Below are 20,448 nucleotides of genomic sequence, written 5' to 3' on the forward strand. Positions count from 1 at the left end.
GATGGGGTCTGAATACTTTCTGAATGTACTGTATATACTGAACAAAAATATAAACTCAACATGCAACAATTTCAAAGATGTTACTGAGTTACAGTTCATAGAAGGAAATCAGGCAATTGAAATACATGAATTAGGCCCTAATCTCTGACTTTCACATGACTGGGCAGGGGTCAGCCATGGCTGGGCCTGGAAGGGCATAGGCCCACCCACTTGGGAGCCAGGCCAGCCAATCAGAATGAGTTTTTCTCACAGAAAAGGCTTTATTACAGACAGAAGTACTCCTCAGCAGCACCGCACCCCTCCTCAGAGGATCCCACAGGGGAGGAAGCCGGATATGGAGGTCCTGGGTTGACGTAGTTACACGTGGTCTGCGGTTGTGTAGCCGGTTGAACGTACTGCCAAATTCTCTAAAACGACGTTGGAGGCATCTTATGGTAGAGGAATTAACTTAAAGTATCTGTCAACAGCTCTGGTGGACATTCCTGCAGTCAGCATGCCCATTATACACTCCCTCAAAACTTGAGACATCTGTGGCATTGTGTTGTGTGACAAAACTGCACATTTGGATGGATTATCTTGGAAAAGGGATGTAAACAAATGTGTGATCATTTGAGAGAAATAAGCTTTTAGTTCTTGTGGAACATTTCTGGGATCTTTTATTTCAGCTCATGAATTATGGGACCAACACTTTACATTTTTGTTCAGTATAGATTCAAACATATGTTTCCCCTCTCTTCCCTCTCTTTCCTCCCCTACCCTCCGTATATCCCCCTTCCATCTTTTCTTCCTCCCCCCTTCAAGCTGATTCATCTCCCAGTACAGAGAGAGGGAGGAGATAAAGCGAAGAGTAGAGAGAGAGAGAGAGAGAGAGAGAGAGAGAGAGAGAGAGAGAGAGAGAGAGAGAGAGAGAGAGAGAGAGAGAGAGAGAGAGAGAGAGAGAGAGAGAGAGAGAGAGAGATAAAACTACAACTGCAGGGCTAGTTCACTTTATCTTTTTCAAATTATTTCCTTTTCTTTTTGTGATGACACTTTTCAACGGGTCTCCTGAGTCCAGTACAGCTTAAGGACAGTGTTTAGGATCAGGTGGGACGCTTGACAATGCAATCACAGGAGAAGGAGAGGATGAGAGGAGAGAGATGGGGGGCAGAGGGATAAACTTATATGGAGAGAGCTCCCTGAAGCGTAGTGTCTTTGCTGCTGTGTGAATGAGACTGTTGTATTGGCAGCATAAAGCCTCTTCTGTGAAACTGAGACTCAGTGCATCATGTCCACTGGGACCCAGAGCTGTGTCTGAGTGTGTCTGAGCAACACAAGAGGCTTTTGATCCCTGAAACAGAGAAAAATAATGAACACACACTCGTGATGTACACTCAAACACACTCAGTCAGACACACACTTATGTTGTACACACATATTTCGACACACTAAGACACACAATTGTTTTGGTGTGTGTTAAACTGTGGTCAAGTCTGATGTGCTCTCTTTCTCTTTCTCTCTCTCTGTTTTTCTCTGTCTCTCACTTCTCTCTCTCAGTTCCACTTCAACCCAGCCCAGTCGATCCTGGTGATGGAGGGAGAGGATCTGGAGAACATGAACGCCGCTCTGAGGAAGGTCTCCTACATCAACTCCCGCCAGTTTCCCACACCGGGCATCAGACACCTGCACATCTCAACCTCAGTACAGTACGCAAGGCTCCTTCTACCTTTACCACTGACCGTTACATCATCTCTAGCTGTCTATCTCCTGTCTCTCCATGTCCTTCATCCAACTCAGTACATTATGACTGGATAAGGTCTTCTCCCTCCTGTCCTTCATCCACCTCAGTACATTATGACTGGATAAGGTCTTCTCCCTCCTGTCCTTCATCCACCTCAGTACATTATGACTGGATAAGGTCTTCTCCCTCCTGTCCTTCATCCACCTCACATTATGACTGGATAAGGTCTTCTCTCTCCTGTCCTTTAACTACCTCACATTGTGACTGAATAAGGTCTTCTCTCTCCTGTCCTTCATCCACCTCAGTACATTATGACTGGATAAGGTCTTCTCGCTCCTGTCCTTCATCCACCTCACATTATGACTGGATAAGGTCTTCTCCCTCCTGTCGTTCATCCACCTCACATTATGACTGGATAAGGTCTTCTCTCTCCTGTCCTTCATCCACCTCACATTATGACTGGATAAGGTATTCTCCCTCCTTTCCATCCACCTCAGTACATTTTGACTGGATAAGGGCTTCCCCTCCTGTCCTTCATCCACCTCACATTGTGACTGGATAAGGTCTTCTCCCTCCTGTCCTTCATCCACCTCAGTACATTATGACTGGATAAGGTCTTCTCCCTCCTGTCCTTCATCCACCTCAGTACATTATGACTGGATAAGGTCTTCTCTCTCCTGTCCTTCATCCACCTCACATTGTGACTGGATAAGGTCTTCTCCCTCCTGTCCTTCATCCACCTCAGTACATTATGACTGGATAAGGTCTTCTCTCTCCTGTCCTTCATCCACCTCACATTATGACTGGATAAGGTCTTCTCCCTCCTGTCCTTCATCCACCTCAGTACATTATGACTGGATAAGGTCTTCTCCCTCCTGTCCTTCATCCACCTCAGTACATTATGACTGGATAAGGTCTTCTCCCTCCTGTCCTTCATCCACCTCACATTATGACTGGATAAGGTCTTCTCTCTCCTGTCCTTTAACTACCTCACATTGTGACTGAATAAGGTCTTCTCTCTCCTGTCCTTCATCCACCTCAGTACATTATGACTGGATAAGGTCTTCTCGCTCCTGTCCTTCATCCACCTCACATTATGACTGGATAAGGTCTTCTCCCTCCTGTCGTTCATCCACCTCACATTATGACTGGATAAGGTCTTCTCTCTCCTGTCCTTCATCCACCTCACATTATGACTGGATAAGGTATTCTCCCTCCTTTCCATCCACCTCAGTACATTTTGACTGGATAAGGGCTTCCCCTCCTGTCCTTCATCCACCTCACATTGTGACTGGATAAGGTCTTCTCCCTCCTGTCCTTCATCCACCTCAGTACATTATGACTGGATAAGGTCTTCTCCCTCCTGTCCTTCATCCACCTCAGTACATTATGACTGGATAAGGTCTTCTCTCTCCTGTCCTTCATCCACCTCACATTGTGACTGGATAAGGTCTTCTCCCTCCTGTCCTTCATCCACCTCAGTACATTATGACTGGATAAGGTCTTCTCTCTCCTGTCCTTCATCCACCTCACATTGTGACTGAATAAGGTCTTCTCCCTCCTGTCCTTCATCCACCTCAGTACATTATGATTGGATAAGGTCTTCTCCTGTCCTTCATCCACCTCACATTATGACTGGATAAGGTCTTCTCCCTCCTGTCCATCCACTTCACATTATGACTGGATAAGGTCTTCTCCCTCCTGTCCTTCATCCACCTCACATTATGACTGGATAAGGTCTTCTCCCTCCTGTCCTTCATCCACCTCACATTATGACTGGATAAGGTCTTCTCCCTCCTGCCCTTCATCCACCTCACATTATGACTGGATAAGGTCTTCTCCCTCCTGTCCATCCACCTCACATTGTGACTGGATAAAGTCTTCTCCCTCCTTTCCATCCACCTCACATTATGACTGGATAAGGTCTTCTCCCTCCTGTCCATCCACCTCACATTGTGACTGGATAAGGTCTTCTCCCTCCTTTCCATCCACCTCACATTGTGACTGGATAAGGTCTTCTCCCTCCTGTCCTTCATCCACCTCACATTGTGACTGGATAAGGTCTTCTCCCTCCTGTCCTTTAACTACCTCACATTGTGACTGGATAAGGTCTTCTCTTTCCATCCACCTCACATTATGACTATCTATCTTTTTTCCACCTCAGTCCAGTTTAACCTACAGTAGCTACAGTTGAAGTCGGAAGTTTACATACACCTTAGCCAAATACATTTAAACTCGGTTTTTCACAATTTCTGACATTTAATCTGAGTAAAAATTCCATGCCTTAGGTCAGTTAGGATCACCACTTTATTTTAAGAATGTTAAATGGCATAATAATAGTAGAGAGAATGATTTATTTCAGCTTTTATTTCTTTCACCACATTCCCAGTGGGACAGAAGTTAACATACACTCAATTAGTATTTGGTAGCATTGCCTTTAAATTGTTTAACTTGTGGCAAACGTTTCGGGTAGCTTCCCACAATAAGTTGGGTGAATTTTGGCCCAATCCTCCTGACAGAGCTGGTGTAACTGAATCAGGTTTGTAGGCCTCCTTGCTCGCACACACTTTATCAGTTGTGCCCACAAATGTTCTATAGGATTGAGGTCAGGGCTTTGTGATGGCCACTCCAATACCTTTACTTTGTTGTCCTTATGCCATTTTGCCAAAAATTTTGAAGAATGCTTGGGGTCATTGTCCATTTGGAAGACACATTTGCGACCAAGCTTTAACTTCCTAACTGATGCCTTAAGATGTTGCTTCATTATATCCATAAAATGTTTTGTTTCCTGCCTCATGATGCCATCTATTTTGTGAAGTGCACCAGTCCCTCCTGCAGCAAAGCACCCCCACAACATGATGCTGCCACGCCCCTGCTTTACGGTTGGGATGGTGTTCTTCGGCTAGCAAGCCTCCCCCTTTTTCCTCCAAACATAATGATGGTCATTATGGCCAAACAGTTCTATTTTTGTTTGATCAGACCAGAGGACATTTCTCCATAAAGTATGATCTTTGTCCAAAGGTGCAGTTGCAAACCGTAGTCTGGCTTTTTTTATGGCGGTTTTGAAGCAGTGGCTTCTTCCTTGCTGAGCGGCCTTTCAGGTTATGTCGATATAGGACTCGTTTTACTGTGGGTATAGATACTTTTGTACCTGTTTCCTCCAACATCTTCACAAGGTCCTTTGCTGTTTTTCTGGGATAGATTTTCACTTTTCGCAACAAAGTACGTTCATCTCTAGGAGACAGAACGCGTCTCCTTACTGAGTGGTATGACGGCTGCGTGGTCCCATGGTGTTTATACTTGCATACTATTGTTTGTACAGATGAACGTGGTACCTTCAGGCTTTTGGAAATTGCCCCCAAGGATGAACCAGACTTGTGGAGGTCTAATATTTCTTTTGATTCTTTTTTCATTTTCCCATGATGTCAAGCAAAGAGGCACTGAGTTTGAAGGTAGGCCTTGAAATACATCCACAGGTACACCTCCAATTGAATCAAATTATGTCAATTAGACTACCAGAAGCTTCTAAAGCCATGACATCATTTTCTGGAATTTTCCAAGCCTTTTAATTAAAGGCACAGTCAACTTAGTGTATGTAAACTTCTGACCCACTGGAATTGTGATACAGTGAATTATAAGTGAAATAATCTGTCGCTGAACGATTGTTGGAAAAATTACTTGTTTCATGCACAAAGTAGATGTCCTATCCGACTTGCCAGAACTATAGAAATGTGTGGAGTGGTTGAAAAATTTGTTTTAATGACTCCAACCTAAGTGTATGTAAACTTCCGACTTAACTGTATATCTGTCTGCATTTAGTTCTCTCTCTCTTTCCTCCCTCTCCATCTCTCTCTTTGTCCTCCCTCTCCATCTCTTTTTGTCCTCCCTCTCCATCTCTCTGTCCTCCCTCTCCATCTCTTTCTATGTCCTCCCTCTCCATCTCTCTCTCTGTCCTCCCTCTCCATTTCTCTCTCTGTCTTCCCTCCATCTCTCTCTGTCCTCCCTCTCTGTCTCTCTCTGTCCTCCGTCTCCATCTCTCTCTCTGTCCTCCCTCTCTGTCTCTCTCTCTGTCCTCCGTCTCCATCTCTCTCTCGGTCCTCCCTCTCTGTCTCTCTCTGTACTCCATCTCTATCTCTCTCTCTGTCCTCCCGCTCTGTCTCTCTCTGTCCTCCATCTCTATCTCTCTCTCTGTCCTCTGTCTCCATCTCTCTCGGTCCTCCCTCTCCATATCTCTCTGTCCTCCTTCTCCATCTCTCTCTCTGTCCTCCCTCTCCATCTCTCTCTGTCCTCCCTCTCTCTCTGTCCTCCCTCTCCATCTCTCTCTCTGTTTTCCGTCTCCATCTCTCTTTCTGTCCTCCGTCTCCATCTCTCTTTCTGTCCTCCGTCTCATCTCTCTTTCTGTCCTCCGTCTCCATCGCTGTCTTTCCGTCCTCCCTCTACATCTCTCTTTCCGTCCTCCCTCTACATCTCTCTTTCTGTCCTCCGTCTCCATCTCTCTTTCTGTCCTCCGTCTCATCTCTCTTTCTGTTCTCCGTCTCCATCTCTCTTTCTGTTCTCCCTCTACATCTCTCTCTCTCGGTCCTCCCTCTCCATCTCTCTCTGTCCTCCTTCTCCATCTCTCTCTCTGTCCTCCCTCTCCATCTCTCTCTGTCCTCCCTCTCTCTCTGTCCTCCCTCTCCATCTCTCTCTCTCTGTTTTCCGTCTCCATCTCTCTTTTTGTCCTCCCTCTCCATCTCTCTGTCCTCCATCTCCATCTCTTTCTATGTCCTCCCTCTCCATCTCTCTCTCTGTCCTCCCTCTCGATATCTCTCTCTGTCCTCCCTCTCCATCTCTCTCTGTCCTCCCTCTCTGTCTCTCTCTGTCCTCCGTCTCCATCTCTCTCTCTGTCCTCCCTCTCTGTCTCTCTCTCTGTCCTCCGTCTCCATCTCTCTCTCGGTCCTCCCTCTCTGTCTCTCTCTGTACTCCATCTCTATCTCTCTCTCTGTCCTCCGTCTCCATCGCTGTCTTTCTGTCCTCCATCTCCATCTCTCTCTTTCCGTCCTCCCTCTACATCTCTCTTTCTGTCCTCCGTCTCATCTCTCTTTCTGTCCTCCGTCTCCATCTCTCTTTCCGTCCTCCCTCTCCATCTCTCTTTCTGTCCTCCGTCTCATCTCTCTTTCCGTCCTCCCTCTACATCTCTCTTTCTGTCCTCCGTCTCATCTCTCTTTCCGTCCTCCATCTACATCTCTCTTTCTGTCCTCCGTCTCCATCTCTCTCTTTCTGTCCTCCCTCTAAATCTCTCTTTCTGTCCTCCATCTCCATCTCTCTCTTTCCGTCCTCCCTCTCCATCTCTCTTTCTGTCCTCCGTCTCCATCTCTCTTTCTGTCCTCCGTCTCATCTCTCTTTCTGTCCTCCGTCTCCATCTCTCTTTCTGTTCTCCCTCTCCATCTCTTTTTCTGTTCTCCCTCTCCATCTCTCTTTCTGTCCTCCGTCTCCATCTCTGTTTCTGTCCTCTGTCTCCATCTCTCTTTCTGTCCTCCGTCTCCATCTCTCTTTCTGTTCTCCCTCTCCATCTCTCTTTCTATTCTCCCTCTCCATCTCTCTTTCTGTCCTCCGTATCCATCTCTCTTTCTGTCCTCCGTCTCCATCTCTCTTTCTGTTCTCCCTCTCCATCTCTCTTTCTGTCCTCCGTCTCCATCTCTCTTTCTGTCCTCCGTCTCCATCTCTCTTTCTGTCCTCCGTCTCCATCTCTCTTTCTGTTCTCCCTCTCCATCTCTCTTTCTGTTCTCCCTCTCCATCTCTTTTTCTGTCCTCCGTCTCCATCTCTCTCTCTGTCCTCCGTCTCCATCTCTCTTTCTGTCCTCCGTCTCCATCTCTCTTTCTGTTCTCCGTCTCCATCTCTCTTTCTGTTCTCCGTCTCCATCTCTCTTTCTGTTCTCCCTCTTCATCTCTCTTTCTGTTCTCCCTCTCCATCTCTCTTTCTGTCCTCCGTCTCCATCTCTCTTTCTGTCCTCCGTCTCCATCTCTCTTTCTGTCCTCCGTCTCCATCTCTCTTTCTGTTCTCCCTCTCCATCTCTCTTTCTGTCCTCCGTCTCCATCTCTCTTTCTGTTCTAACTCTCCATCTCTCTTTCTCTGCTCCGTCTTCATCTCTCTATCTGTCCTCCGTCTCCATCTCTCTTTCTGTTCTCCCTCTCCATCTCTCTTTCTGTTCTCCCTCTCCATCTCTCTTTCTGTCCTCCGTCTCCATCTCTCTTTCTGTCCTCCGTCTCCATCTCTCTTTCTGTCCTCCATCTCCATCTCTCTTTCTGTTCTCCGTCTCATCTCTCTTTCTGTTCTCCCTCTTCATCTCTCTTTCTGTTCTCCGTCTCCATCTCTCTTTCTGTCCTCCGTCTCCATCTCTCTTTCTGTCCTCCGTCTCCATCTCTCTTTCTGTTCTCCCTCTCCATCTCTCTTTCTGTCCTCCGTCTCCATCTCTCTTTCTGTTCTCCCTCTCCATCTCTCTTTCTGTCCTCCGTCTCCATCTCTCTTTCTGTCCTCCGTCTCCATCTCTCTTTCTGTCCTCCGTCTCCATCTCTCTTTCTGTTCTCCCTCTCCATCTCTCTTTCTGTTCTCCCTCTCCATCTCTCTTTCTGTCCTCCGTCTCCATCTCTCTTTCTGTCCTCCGTCTCCATCTCTCTTTCTGTCCTCCGTCTCCATCTCTCTTTCTGTTCTCCCTCTCCATCTCTCTTTCTGTTCTCCCTCTCCATCTCTCTTTCTCTTCTCCCTCTCCATCTCTCTCTCTGTCCTCCTTCTCCATCTCTCTCTCTGTCCTCCCTCTCCATCTCTCTATCTGTTTTCCGTCTCCATCTCTCTCTTTGTCCTCCCTCTCCATCTCTCTGTCCTCCCTCTCCATCTCTTTCTATGTCCTCCCTCTCCATCTCTCTCTCTGTCCTCCCTCTCCATTTCTCTCTCTGTCCTCCCTCTCCATCTCTCTCTGTCCTCCCTCTCTGTCTCTCTCTGTCCTCCGTCTCCATCTCTCTCTCTGTCCTCCCTCTCTGTCTCTCTCTCTGTCCTCCGTCTCCATCTCTCTCTCGGTCCTCCCTCTCGGTCTCTCTCTGTACTCCATCTCTATCTCTCTCTCTGTCCTCCGTCTCCATCTCTCTTTCTGTCCTCCGTCTCCATCTCTCTTTCTGTTCTCCCTCTCCATCTCTCTTTCTGTCCTCCGTCTCCATCTCTCTTTCTGTTCTCCCTCTCCATCTCTCTTTCTGTCCTCCGTCTCCATCTCTCTTTCTGTCCTCCGTCTCCATCTCTCTTTCTGTCCTCCGTCTCCATCTCTCTTTCTGTTCTCCCTCTCCATCTCTCTTTCTGTTCTCCCTCTCCATCTCTCTTTCTGTCCTCCGTCTCCATCTCTCTTTCTGTCCTCCGTCTCCATCTCTCTTTCTGTCCTCCGTCTCCATCTCTCTTTCTGTTCTCCCTCTCCATCTCTCTTTCTGTTCTCCCTCTCCATCTCTCTTTCTCTTCTCCCTCTCCATCTCTCTCTCTGTCCTCCTTCTCCATCTCTCTCTCTGTCCTCCCTCTCCATCTCTCTATCTGTTTTCCGTCTCCATCTCTCTCTTTGTCCTCCCTCTCCATCTCTCTGTCCTCCCTCTCCATCTCTTTCTATGTCCTCCCTCTCCATCTCTCTCTCTGTCCTCCCTCTCCATTTCTCTCTCTGTCCTCCCTCTCCATCTCTCTCTGTCCTCCCTCTCTGTCTCACTCTGTCCTCCGTCTCCATCTCTCTCTCTGTCCTCCCTCTCTGTCTCTCTCTCTGTCCTCCGTCTCCATCTCTCTCTCGGTCCTCCCTCTCGGTCTCTCTCTGTACTCCATCTCTATCTCTCTCTCTGTCCTCCGTCTCCATCTCTCTTTCTGTCCTCCGTCTCCATCTCTCTTTCTGTTCTCCCTCTCCATCTCTCTTTCTGTCCTCCGTCTCCATCTCTCTTTCTGTTCTCCCTCTCCATCTCTCTTTCTGTCCTCCGTCTCCATCTCTCTTTCTGTCCTCCGTCTCCATCTCTCTTTCTGTCCTCCGTCTCCATCTCTCTTTCTGTTCTCCCTCTCCATCTCTCTTTCTGTTCTCCCTCTCCATCTCTCTTTCTGTCCTCCGTCTCCATCTCTCTTTCTGTCCTCCGTCTCCATCTCTCTTTCTGTCCTCCGTCTCCATCTCTCTTTCTGTTCTCCCTCTCCATCTCTCTTTCTGTTCTCCCTCTCCATCTCTCTTTCTCTTCTCCCTCTCCATCTCTCTCTCTGTCCTCCTTCTCCATCTCTCTCTCTGTCCTCCCTCTCCATCTCTCTATCTGTTTTCCGTCTCCATCTATCTCTTTGTCCTCCCTCTCCATCTCTCTGTCCTCCCTCTACATCTCTTTCTATGTCCTCCCTCTCCATCTCTCTCTCTGTCCTCCCTCTCCATTTCTCTCTCTGTCCTCCCTCTCCATCTCTCTTTCTGTCCTCCCTCTCTGTCTCTCTCTGTCCTCAGTCTCCATCTCTCTCTCTGTCCTCCCTCTCTGTCTCTCTCTCTGTCCTCCGTCTCCATCTCTCTCTCGGTCCTCCCTCTCGGTCGCTCTCTGTACTCCATCTCTATCTCTCTCTCTGTCCTCCGTCTCCATCGCTGTCTTTCTGTCCTCCATCTCCATCTCTCTCTTTCCGTCCTCTCTCTACATCTCTCTTTCTGTCCTCCGTCTCATCTCTCTTTATGTCCTCCGTCTCATCTCTCTTTCTGTCCTCCGTCTCCATCTCTCTTTCCGTCCTCCCTCTCCATCTCTCTTTCTGTCCTCCGTCTCATCTCTCTTTCCGTCCTCCCTCTACATCTCTCTTTCTGTCCTCTGTCTCATCTCTCTTTCCGTCCTCCATCTACATCTCTATTTCTGTCCTCCGTCTCCATCTCTCTTTCTGTCCTCCGTCTCCATCTCTCTCTTTCTGTCCTCCCTCTACATCTCTCTTTCTGTCCTCCATCTCCATCTCTCTCTTTCCGTCCTCCCTCTCCATCTCTCTTTCTGTCCTCCGTCTCCATCTCTCTTTCTGTCCTCCGTCTCCATCTCTCTTTCTGTCCTCCGTCTCCATCTCTCTTTCTGTTCTCCCTCTCCATCTCTTTTTCTGTTCTCCCTCTCCATCTCTCTTTCTGTCCTCCGTCTCCATCTCTCTTTCTGTTCTCCCTCTCCATCTCTCTTTCTGTTCTCCCTCTCCATCTCTCTTTCTGTCCTCCGTCTCCATCTCTCTTTCTGTCCTCCGTCTCCATCTCTCTTTCTGTCCTCCGTCTCCATCTCTCTTTCTGTCCTCCGTCTCCATCTCACTTTCTGTTCTCCCTCTCCATCTCTCTTTCTGTTCTCCCTCTCCATCTCTCTTTCTGTCCTCCGTCTCCATCTCTCTTTCTGTCCTCCGTCTCCATCTCTCTTTCTGTCCTCCGTCTCCATCTCTCTTTCTGTTCTCCCTCTCCATCTCTCTTTCTGTTCTCCCTCTCCATCTCTTTTTCTGTCCTCCGTCTCCATCTCTCTCTCTGTCCTCCATCTCCATCTCTCTTTCTGTCCTCCGTCTCCATCTCTCTTTCTGTTCTCCGTCTCCATCTCTCTTTCTGTTCTCCCTCTTCATCTCTCTTTCTGTTCACCCTCTCCATCTCTCTTTCTGTCCTCCGTCTCCATCTCTCTTTCTGTCCTCCGTCTCCATCTCTCTTTCTGTCCTCCGTCTCCATCGCTGTCTTTCTGTCCTCCATCTCCATCTCTCTCTTTCCGTCCTCCCTCTACATCTCTCTTTCTGTCCTCCGTCTCATCTCTCTTTATGTCCTCCGTCTCATCTCTCTTTCTGTCCTCCGTCTCCATCTCTCTTTCCGTCCTCCCTCTCCATCTCTCTTTCTGTCCTCCGTCTCATCTCTCTTTCCGTCCTCCCTCTACATCTCTCTTTCTGTCCTCCGTCTCATCTCTCTTTCCGTCCTCCATCTACATCTCTCTTTCTGTCCTCCGTCTCCATCTCTCTTTCTGTCCTCCGTCTCCATCTCTCTCTTTCTGTCCTCCCTCTACATCTCTCTTTCTGTCCTCCATCTCCATCTCTCTCTTTCCGTCCTCCCTCTCCATCTCTCTTTCTGTCCTCCGTCTCCATCTCTCTTTCTGTCCTCCATCTCCATCTCTCTTTCTGTCCTCCGTCTCCATCTCTCTTTCTGTTCTCCCTCTCCATCTCTTTTTCTCTTCTCCCTCTCCATCTCTCTTTCTGTCCTCCGTCTCCATCTCTCTTTCTGTCCTCCGTCTCACCTCTCTTTCTGTCCTCCGTCTCCATCTCTCTTTCTGTCCTCCGTCTCCATCTCTCTTTCTGTTCTCCCTCTCCATCTCTCTTTCTGTTCTCCCTCTCGATCTATTTTTCTGTCCTCCGTCTCCATCTCTCTCTGTCCTCCGTCTCCATCTCTCTTTCTGTCCTCCGTCTCCATCTCACTTTCTGTACTCCGTCTCCATCTCTCTTTCTGTTCTCCCTCTTCATCTCTCTTTCTCTTCTCCCTCTCCATCTCTCTTTCTGTCCTCCGTCTCCATCTCTCTTTCTGTCCTCCGTCTCCATCTCTCTTTCTGTCCTCCGTCTCCATCTCTCTTTCTGGTCTCCCTCTCCATCTCTCTTTCTGTCCTCCGTCTCCATCTCTCTTTCTGTCCTCCGTCTCCATCTCTCTTTCTGTTCTCCCTCTCCATCTCTCTTTCTGTTCTCCCTCTCCATCTCTCTTTCTGTCCTCCGTCTTCATCTCTCTTTCTGTCCTCCGTCTCCATCTCTCTTTCTGTCCTCCGTCTCCATCTCTCTTTCTGTTCTCCCTCTCCATCTCTCTTTCTGTTCTCCCTCTCCATCTCTCTTTCTCTTCTCCCTCTCCATCTCTCTTTCTGTCCTCCGTCTCCATCTCTCTTTCCGTCCTCCGTCTCCATCTCTCCTTGCGTCCTCCGTCTCCATCTCTCTTTCTGTTCTCCCTCTCCATCTCTCTTTCTGTTCTCCCTCTCCATCTCTCTTTCTGTTCTCCCTCTCCATCTCTCTTTCTGTCCTCCGTCTCCATCTCTCTTTCTGTCCTCCGTCTCCATCTCTCTTTCTGTCCTCCGTCTCATCTCTCTTTCTGTCCTCCGTCTCCATCTCTCTTTCTGTTCTCCCTCTCCATCTCTCTTTCTGTTCTCCCTCTCCATCTCTCTTTCTCTTCTCCCTCTCCATCTCTCTCTCTGTCCTCCTTCTACATCTCTCTCTCTGTCCTCCCTCTCCATCTCTCTTTCTGTCCTCCGTCTCATCTCTCTTTCCGTCCTCCCTCTACATCTCTCTTTCTGTCCTCCGTCTCATCTCTCTTTCCGTCCTCCATCTACATCTCTCTTTCTGTCCTCCGTCTCCATCTCTCTTTCTGTCCTCCGTCTCCATCTCTCTTTCTGTCCTCCGTCTCCATCGCTGTCTTTCTGTCCTCCATCTCTATCTCTCTCTTTCCGTCCTCCCTCTACATCTCTCTTTCTGTCCTCCGTCTCATCTCTCTTTATGTCCTCCGTCTCATCTCTCTTTCTGTCCTCCGTCTCCATCTCTCTTTCCGTCCTCCCTCTACATCTCTCTTTCTGTCCTCCGTCTCATCTCTCTTTCCGTCCTCCCTCTACATCTCTCTTTCTGTCCTCCGTCTCCATCTCTCTTTCCGTCCTCCATCTATATCTCTCTTTCTGTCCTCCGTCTCCATCTCTCTCTTTCTGTCCTCCCTCTACATCTCTCTTTCTGTCCTCCATCTCCATCTCTCTCTTTCCGTCCTCCCTCTCCATCTCTCTTTCTGTCCTCCGTCTCCATCTCTCTTTCTGTCCTCCGTCTCCATCTCTCTTTCTGTCCTCCGTCTCCATCTCTCTTTCTGTTCTCCCTCTCCATCTCTTTTTCTCTTCTCCCTCTCCATCTCTCTTTCTGTCCTCCGTCTCCATCTCTCTTTCTGTCCTCCGTCTCCATCTCTCTTTCTGTCCTCCGTCTCCATCTCTCTTTCTGTCCTCCGTCTCCATCTCTCTTTCTGTTCTCCCTCTCCATCTCTCTTTCTGTTCTCCCTCTCGATCTCTATTTCTGTCCTCCGTCTCCATCTCTCTCTCTGTCCTCCGTCTCCATCTCTCTTTCTGTCCTCCGTCTCCATCTCTCTTTCTGTTCTCCGTCTCCATCTCTCTTTCTGTTCTCCCTCTTCATCTCTCTTTCTCTTCTCCCTCTCCATCTCTCTTTCTGTCCTCCGTCTCCATCTCTCTTTCTGTCCTCCGTCTCAATCTCTCTTTCTGTCCTCCGTCTCCATCTCTCTTTCTGGTCTCCCTCTCCATCTCTCTTTCTGTCCTCCGTCTCCAGCTCTCTTTCTGTCCTCCGTCTCCATCTCTCTTTCTGTTCTCCCTCTCCATCTCTCTTTCTGTTCTCCCTCTCCATCTCTCTTTCTGTCCTCCGTCTCCATCTCTCTTTCTGTCCTCCGTCTCCATCTCTCTTTCTGTCCTCCGTCTCCATCTCTCTTTCTGTTCTCCCTCTCCATCTTTCTTTCTGTTCTCCCTCTCCATCTCTCTTTCTCTTCTCCCTCTCCATCTCTCTTTCTGTCCTCCGTCTCCATCTCTCTTTCCGTCCTCCGTCTCCATCTCTCCTTGCGTCCTCCGTCTCCATCTCTCTTTCTGTTCTCCCTCTCCATCTCTCTTTCTGTTCTCCCTCTCCATCTCTCTTTCTGTTCTCCCTCTCCATCTCTCTTTCTGTCCTCCGTCTCCATCTCTCTTTCTGTTCTCCCTCTCCATCTCTCTTTCTGTTCTCCATCTCCATCTCTCTTTCTGTCCTCCGTCTCCATCTCTCTTTCTGTCCTCCATCTCCATCTCTCTTTCTGTCCTCCGTCTCATCTCTCTTTCTGTCCTCCGTCTCCATCTCTCTTTCTGTTCTCCGTCTCCATCTCTCTTTCTGTTCTCCCTCTCCATCTCTCTTTCTGTTCTCCCTCTCCATCTCTCTTTCTGTCCTCCGTCTCCATCTCTCTTTCTGTTCTCCCTCTCCATCTCTCTTTCTGGTCTCCGTCTCCATCTCTCTTTCTGTTCTCCATCTCTCTTTCTGTCCTCCGTCTCCATCTCTCTTTCTGTTCTCCATCTCTCTTTCTGTCCTCCGTCTCCATCTCTCTTTCTGTTCTCCCTCTCCATCTCTCTTTCTGTTCTCCCTCTCCATCTCTCTTTCTCTTCTCCCTCTCCATCTCTCTCTCTGTCCTCCTTCTCCATCTCTCTCTCTGTCCTCCCTCTCCATCTCTCTATCTGTTTTCCGTCTCCATCTATCTCTTTGTCCTCCCTCTCCATCTCTCTGTCCTCCCTCTCCATCTCTTTCTATGTCCTCCCTCTCCATCTCTCTCTCTGTCCTCCCTCTCCATTTCTCTCTCTGTCCTCCCTCTCCATCTCTCTCTGTCCTCCCTCTCTGTCTCTCTCTGTCCTCCGTCTCCATCTCTCTCTCTGTCCTCCCTCTCTGTCTCTCTCTCTGTCCTCCGTCTCCATCTCTCTCTCGGTCCTCCCTCTCGGTCTCTCTCTGTACTCCATCTCTATCTCTCTCTCTGTCCTCCGTCTCCATCTCTCTTTCTGTCCTCCGTCTCCATCTCTCTTTCTGTTCTCCCTCTCCATCTCTCTTTCTGTCCTCCATCTCCATCTCTCTTTCTGTTCTCCCTCTCCATCTCTCTTTCTGTCCTCCGTCTCCATCTCTCTTTCTGTCCTCCGTCTCCATCTCTCTTTCTGTCCTCCGTCTCCATCTCTCTTTCTGTTCTCCCTCTCCATCTCTCTTTCTGTTCTCCCTCTCCATCTCTCTTTCTGTCCTCCGTCTCCATCTCTCTTTCTGTCCTCCGTCTCCATCTCTCTTTCTGTCCTCCGTCTCCATCTCTCTTTCTGTTCTCCCTCTCCATCTCTCTTTCTGTTCTCCCTCTCCATCTCTCTTTCTCTTCTCCCTCTCCATCTCTCTCTCTGTCCTCCTTCTCCATCTCTCTCTCTGTCCTCCCTCTCCATCTCTCTATCTGTTTTCCGTCTCCATCTATCTCTTTGTCCTCCCTCTCCATCTCTCTGTCCTCCCTCTACATCTCTTTCTATGTCCTCCCTCTCCATCTCTCTCTCTGTCCTCCCTCTCCATTTCTCTCTCTGTCCTCCCTCTCCATCTCTCTCTGTCCTCCCTCTCTGTCTCTCTCTGTCCTCAGTCTCCATCTCTCTCTCTGTCCTCCCTCTCTGTCTCTCTCTCTGTCCTCCGTCTCCATCTCTCTCTCGGTCCTCCCTCTCGGTCGCTCTCTGTACTCCATCTCTATCTCTCTCTCTGTCCTCCGTCTCCATCGCTGTCTTTCTGTCCTCCATCTCCATCTCTCTCTTTCCGTCCTCTCTCTACATCTCTCTTTCTGTCCTCCGTCTCATCTCTCTTTATGTCCTCCGTCTCATCTCTCTTTCTGTCCTCAGTCTCCATCTCTCTTTCTGTTCTCCCTCTCCATCTTTCTTTCTGTTCTCCCTCTCCATCTCTCTTTCTCTTCTCCCTCTCCATCTCTCTTTCTGTCCTCCGTCTCCATCTCTCTTTCCGTCCTCCGTCTCCATCTCTCCTTGCGTCCTCCGTCTCCATCTCTCTTTCTGTTCTCCCTCTCCATCTCTCTTTCTGTTCCCCCTCTCCATCTCTCTTTCTGTTCTCCCTCTCCATCTCTCTTTCTGTCCTCCGTCTCCATCTCTCTTTCTGTTCTCCCTCTCCATCTCTCTTTCTGTTCTCCATCTCCATCTCTCTTTCTGTCCTCCGTCTCCATCTCTCTTTCTGTCCTCCATCTCCATCTCTCTTTCTGTCCTCCGTCTCATCTCTCTTTCTGTCCTCCGTCTCCATCTCTCTTTCTGTTCTCCGTCTCCATCTCTCTTTCTGTTCTCCCTCTCCATCTCTCTTTCTGTTCTCCCTCTCCATCTCTCTTTCTGTCCTCCGTCTCCATCTCTCTTTCTGTTCTCCCTCTCCATCTCTCTTTCTGGTCTCCGTCTCCATCTCTCTTTCTGTTCTCCATCTCTCTTTCTGTCCTCCGTCTCCATCTCTCTTTCTGTTCTCCATCTCTCTTTCTGTCCTCCGTCTCCATCTCTCTTTCTGTTCTCCCTCTCCATCTCTCTTTCTGGTCTCCGTCTCCATCTCTCTTTCTCTTCTCCCTCTCCATCTCTCTCTCTGTCCTCCTTCTCCATCTCTCTCTCTGTCCTCCCTCTCCATCTCTCTATCTGTTTTCCGTCTCCATCTATCTCTTTGTCCTCCCTCTCCATCTCTCTGTCCTCCCTCTCCATCTCTTTCTATGTCCTCCCTCTCCATCTCTCTCTCTGTCCTCCCTCTCCATTTCTCTCTCTGTCCTCCCTCTCCATCTCTCTCTGTCCTCCCTCTCTGTCTCTCTCTGTCCTCCGTCTCCATCTCTCTCTCTGTCCTCCCTCTCTGTCTCTCTCTCTGTCCTCCGTCTCCATCTCTCTCTCGGTCCTCCCTCTCGGTCTCTCTCTGTACTCCATCTCTATCTCTCTCTCTGTCCTCCGTCTCCATCTCTCTTTCTGTCCTCCGTCTCCATCTCTCTTTCTGTTCTCCCTCTCCATCTCTCTTTCTGTCCTCCGTCTCCATCTCTCTTTCTGTTCTCCCTCTCCATCTCTCTTTCTGTCCTCCGTCTCCATCTCTCTTTCTGTCCTCCGTCTCCATCTCTCTTTCTGTCCTCCGTCTCCATCTCTCTTTCTGTTCTCCCTCTCCATCTCTCTTTCTGTTCTCCCTCTCCATCTCTCTTTCTGTCCTCCGTCTCCATCTCTCTTTCTGTCCTCCGTCTCCATCTCTCTTTCTGTCCTCCGTCTCCATCTCTCTTTCTGTTCTCCCTCTCCATCTCTCTTTCTGTTCTCCCTCTCCATCTCTCTTTCTCTTCTCCCTCTCCATCTCTCTCTCTGTCCTCCTTCTCCATCTCTCTCTCTGTCCTCCCTCTCCATCTCTCTATCTGTTTTCCGTCTCCATCTATCTCTTTGTCCTCCCTCTCCATCTCTCTGTCCTCCCTCTACATCTCTTTCTATGTCCTCCCTCTCCATCTCTCTCTCTGTCCTCCCTCTCCATTTCTCTCTCTGTCCTCCCTCTCCATCTCTCTCTGTCCTCCCTCTCTGTCTCTCTCTGTCCTCAGTCTCCATCTCTCTCTCTGTCCTCCCTCTCTGTCTCTCTCTCTGTCCTCCGTCTCCATCTCTCTCTCGGTCCTCCCTCTCGGTCGCTCTCTGTACTCCATCTCTATCTCTCTCTCTGTCCTCCGTCTCCATCGCTGTCTTTCTGTCCTCCATCTCCATCTCTCTCTTTCCGTCCTCTCTCTACATCTCTCTTTCTGTCCTCCGTCTCATCTCTCTTTATGTCCTCCGTCTCATCTCTCTTTCTGTCCTCCGTCTCCATCTCTCTTTCCGTCCTCCCTCTCCATCTCTCTTTCTGTCCTCCGTCTCATCTCTCTTTCCGTCCTCCCTCTACATCTCTCTTTCTGTCCTCTGTCTCATCTCTCTTTCCGTCCTCCATCTACATCTCTATTTCTGTCCTCCGTCTCCATCTCTCTTTCTGTCCTCCGTCTCCATCTCTCTCTTTCTGTCCTCCCTCTACATCTCTCTTTCTGTCCTCCATCTCCATCTCTCTCTTTCCGTCCTCCCTCTCCATCTCTCTTTCTGTCCTCCGTCTCCATCTCTCTTTCTGTCCTCCGTCTCCATCTCTCTTTCTGTCCTCCGTCTCCATCTCTCTTTCTGTTCTCCCTCTCCATCTCTTTTTCTGTTCTCCCTCTCCATCTCTCTTTCTGTCCTCCGTCTCCATCTCTCTTTCTGTTCTCCCTCTCCATCTCTCTTTCTGTTCTCCCTCTCCATCTCTCTTTCTGTCCTCCGTCTCCATCTCTCTTTCTGTCCTCCGTCTCCATCTCTCTTTCTGTCCTCCGTCTCCATCTCTCTTTCTGTCCTCCGTCTTCATCTCTCTTTCTGTTCTCCCTCTCCATCTCTCTTTCTGTTCTCCCTCTCCATCTCTCTTTCTGTCCTCCGTCTCCATCTCTCTTTCTGTCCTCCGTCTCCATCTCTCTTTCTGTCCTCCGTCTCCATCTCTCTTTCTGTTCTCCCTCTCCATCTCTCTTTCTGTTCTCCCTCTCCATCTCTTTTTCTGTCCTCCGTCTCCATCTCTCTCTCTGTCCTCCATCTCCATCTCTCTTTCTGTCCTCCGTCTCCATCTCTCTTTCTGTTCTCCGTCTCCATCTCTCTTTCTGTTCTCCCTCTTCATCTCTCTTTCTGTTCACCCTCTCCATCTCTCTTTCTGTCCTCCGTCTCCATCTCTCTTTCTGTCCTCCGTCTCCATCTCTCTTTCTGTCCTCCGTCTCCATCGCTGTCTTTCTGTCCTCCATCTCCATCTCTCTCTTTCCGTCCTCCCTCTACATCTCTCTTTCTGTCCTCCGTCTCATCTCTCTTTATGTCCTCCGTCTCATCTCTCTTTCTGTCCTCCGTCTCCATCTCTCTTTCCGTCCTCCCTCTCCATCTCTCTTTCTGTCCTCCGTCTCATCTCTCTTTCCGTCCTCCCTCTACATCTCTCTTTCTGTCCTCCGTCTCATCTCTCTTTCCGTCCTCCATCTACATCTCTCTTTCTGTCCTCCGTCTCCATCTCTCTTTCTGTCCTCCGTCTCCATCTCTCTCTTTCTGTCCTCCCTCTACATCTCTCTTTCTGTCCTCCATCTCCATCTCTCTCTTTCCGTCCTCCCTCTCCATCTCTCTTTCTCTCCTCCGTCTCCATCTCTCTTTCTGTCCTCCATCTCCATCTCTCTTTCTGTCCTCCGTCTCCATCTCTCTTTCTGTTCTCCCTCTCCATCTCTTTTTCTCTTCTCCCTCTCCATCTCTCTTTCTGTCCTCCGTCTCCATCTCTCTTTCTGTCCTCCGTCTCATCTCTCTTTCTGTCCTCCGTCTCCATCTCTCTTTCTGTCCTCCGTCTCCATCTCTCTTTCTGTTCTCCCTCTCCATCTCTCTTTCTGTTCTCCCTCTCGATCTCTTTTTCTGTCCTCCGTCTCCATCTCTCTCTGTCCTCCGTCTCCATCTCTCTTTCTGTCCTCCGTCTCCATCTCACTTTCTGTACTCCGTCTCCATCTCTCTTTCTGTTCTCCCTCTTCATCTCTCTTTCTCTTCTCCCTCTCCATCTCTCTTTCTGTCCTCCGTCTCCATCTCTCTTTCTGTCCTCCGTCTCCATCTCTCTTTCTGTCCTCCGTCTCCATCTCTCTTTCTGGTCTCCCTCTCCATCTCTCTTTCTGTCCTCCGTCTCCATCTCTCTTTCTGTCCTCCGTCTCCATCTCTCTTTCTGTTCTCCCTCTCCATCTCTCTTTCTGTTCTCCCTCTCCATCTCTCTTTCTGTCCTCCGTCTTCATCTCTCTTTCTGTCCTCCGTCTCCATCTCTCTTTCTGTCCTCCGTCTCCATCTCTCTTTCTGTTCTCCCTCTCCATCTCTCTTTCTGTTCTCCCTCTCCATCTCTCTTTCTCTTCTCCCTCTCCATCTCTCTTTCTGTCCTCCGTCTCCATCTCTCTTTCCGTCCTCCGTCTCCATCTCTCCTTGCGTCCTCCGTCTCCATCTCTCTTTCTGTTCTCCCTCTCCATCTCTCTTTCTGTTCTCCCTCTCCATCTCTCTTTCTGTTCTCCCTCTCCATCTCTCTTTCTGTCCTCCGTCTCCATCTCTCTTTCTGTCCTCCGTCTCCATCTCTCTTTCTGTCCTCCGTCTCATCTCTCTTTCTGTCCTCCGTCTCCATCTCTCTTTCTGTTCTCCCTCTCCATCTCTCTTTCTGTTCTCCCTCTCCATCTCTCTTTCTC

At 49.1% G+C, this 20,448-nt stretch overlaps 1 protein-coding gene across 2 annotated transcripts in view; it reads left to right on the top strand.

Moving 5' to 3' along the window:
- Nucleotides 1-20,448, top strand: part of LOC129831799 (calsyntenin-2-like) — a 681,146-nt gene that overhangs the window by 578,760 nt on the left and 81,938 nt on the right. For both annotated transcript variants that reach the window (XM_055895258.1, XM_055895259.1), the window contains exon 11: nt 1,534-1,682. In XM_055895258.1, the coding sequence (XP_055751233.1) occupies nt 1,534-1,682 (149 nt within the window). The remainder of the gene's footprint in view (nt 1-1,533; nt 1,683-20,448) is intronic.

The sequence above is a fragment of the Salvelinus fontinalis genome, chromosome 33, assembly GCF_029448725.1.
Source record: "Salvelinus fontinalis isolate EN_2023a chromosome 33, ASM2944872v1, whole genome shotgun sequence".
NCBI classification, from domain to species: domain Eukaryota; kingdom Metazoa; phylum Chordata; class Actinopteri; order Salmoniformes; family Salmonidae; genus Salvelinus; species Salvelinus fontinalis.